At 37.4% G+C, this 2018-nt stretch overlaps 1 protein-coding gene across 2 annotated transcripts in view; it reads left to right on the top strand.

Moving 5' to 3' along the window:
* Positions 1 to 565: 565 nt before the first annotated feature.
* The window catches only part of tpx2 (TPX2 microtubule nucleation factor), a 7772-nt gene continuing 6319 nt past the window's right edge, over positions 566 to 2018 (top strand). For both annotated transcript variants that reach the window (XM_014024770.1, XM_014024769.1), the window contains exon 1: positions 566 to 699. In XM_014024770.1, the coding sequence (XP_013880224.1) occupies positions 606 to 699 (94 nt within the window). In that variant the 5' untranslated portion in view covers positions 566 to 605. The remainder of the gene's footprint in view (positions 700 to 2018) is intronic.

Below are 2018 nucleotides of genomic sequence, written 5' to 3'. Positions count from 1 at the left end.
ATATTTTTTGTTTTGTTTTGTTTTTTTTTATTTGGTACGGACTTAATTATTATGAAAATTGTTTTTGGTGTATTTTTATTTAACAAGTAAAATGAGTGAACTAGATTTGCACATTTGTGGAATGTTAAAAAAAGATAAAAAGCTCAGAAGCCACGCCCTTGTTTTGTTTTGTGTCATGCGCAGTCCGGTCACTTCCACGTGATTGTCCTAAGCCAATGGGCGTTGAGATTGATCGTTATTGGTTGATTTAAAGAGGCGGTGATTCAAACCGAATCTTGAAGCTGTACGTGACGGTTGTGTGTCCGTTTCTRAGTCTCCGAGCGACTTYAAAGGTAAGTTTTTTTTAGATTTGTTGTCCTATAAATAAACGTTCGTATTAGAATTATATGTTTTGTTTGTAAAGCAGGACGAAGAACGTCAACGTTCGCTCGTGCGGTTTTGTCCGTGTCGGACTCTGGCGGTTTTCGGGGGATGTGTTTTTGTTTTCAGGCGGAAGAGGAGCTAACGTGCTAACGTTAGTTAGCCTCTTTCACACCGACTCACCGTGTTGTTTATCTGTAAACCTGCGCTGTTTATATACTGCAGGTCATTTTTGAAGAGCTGTCATGGCCGAAGCGAGTCGGTACGACTTCGACGCTCCGTCSCATGCGGTGGATTTTATGGAGCTCGTAAACGCAGAAACGGACGACGGCTGGTTCGGTATGTTTCCCAAAAATAAACCCTGCAGGGCTGTGTTTCCATCATAAACCACTTATTAACCTAAACTAGACCAAACTGCAATGAAATGTTTGTTTTTGTGTCGGTCTAACAACTAATCAACTTTTTGTGGGGAAAATAATGCTTGTTTTTCTACAGGAAGTGACGTCAAGCTCTGCAGAATGAGCAAAAAATGTTTTTATCCACAGAGCATGCCTTTTGTTTACTTTTTTTTAAGATGTCGATCAGTGGTGTCCAAAGTCTGCATGTTTTAGATGCTGCTCTGGTTCAACACAGATAAACCTAAGGAGTGTTTCATTAACAGACCTCCTCAGTTTAACATCAAGGTCTGCAGAGGCCTGCCAGGTTCAGCTGTGTTGAACCAGAGCAGCACCTAAAACATGCAGGACACCAACCTTTGACTTTAGACACCACTGATGTAGATAAAACTTTTATCCTACAACAAAATCAAATCTGCCATTAAATTCAAATGGAGCTTTAAAGGCTCTTAATAAAAACTAAAACAAAGCACAAATTATATGATCATCTCGAGTTTTAAGGAAGTTATGGATTCTTTTGTTTGGGTAATTCATAGCTGAACCAATGAGGTGTTTGTGATTTCACTTTATTTAATTTTCTATTTTTGATATTACCATAAAATTATCCACCTTTTACTTTTTTTTTTTTTTTGTCAGAAGCATCTTGAACCTAAATGCAAAAAAAATGCATCACAAAGTCCAGTACGAGTAGTAGAGAAGGTATAAAATGATGCAAAAATTCTCCAAAACTGCAACTTTTTTTTATCAACCTTTTGTCTTGAAAATCCATGAAATTAAGGAAACCTCTCAACCAATAACAGCATGCATCAACCTGTGGTGGAAAAAACAGACTTTGATGTTTCAGATAATCACATTTGGATTAAAGGCAGATAAAATAATGTGAGCTGGTCAGTTTCATTATATTCCTGTTGAATTTGATGGCAGCAGAGTTTTTCAGTTTGTAATAAAAGTGAGCAGATCACAGCTGAGATGAAAATGGTTGATGCAGCAACCCTTGATATATGTTAGTGGAGTGGGCGTGGCTACGTTGACGTGCACGCGCTGAGCTCTGTTCTGCACTGAGCCTGGACCAAATGAGTGGAGGTCAATGGACTGAGGAGTCATCCTGATGAAAAACTCATAACTTATTTCTTGCTCGATTTTTACAAACCAAATGAAGCTGAGAAAATTTAATTTTATAGTTATAGAAATTTTAAATAAGTAGTTTAAAATAAGTATTTTGGTTTCACAAGTCTCTTGAGATTTTTTTTTACTGTGTACATA

The sequence above is a fragment of the Austrofundulus limnaeus genome, unplaced genomic scaffold (assembly GCF_001266775.1).
Source record: "Austrofundulus limnaeus strain Quisiro unplaced genomic scaffold, Austrofundulus_limnaeus-1.0 Scaffold438, whole genome shotgun sequence".
Lineage (NCBI taxonomy): Eukaryota > Metazoa > Chordata > Actinopteri > Cyprinodontiformes > Rivulidae > Austrofundulus > Austrofundulus limnaeus.
The sequence above is the reverse complement of the archived record's forward strand: the minus strand, read 5'-3'. Positions and strand labels throughout refer to the sequence as shown.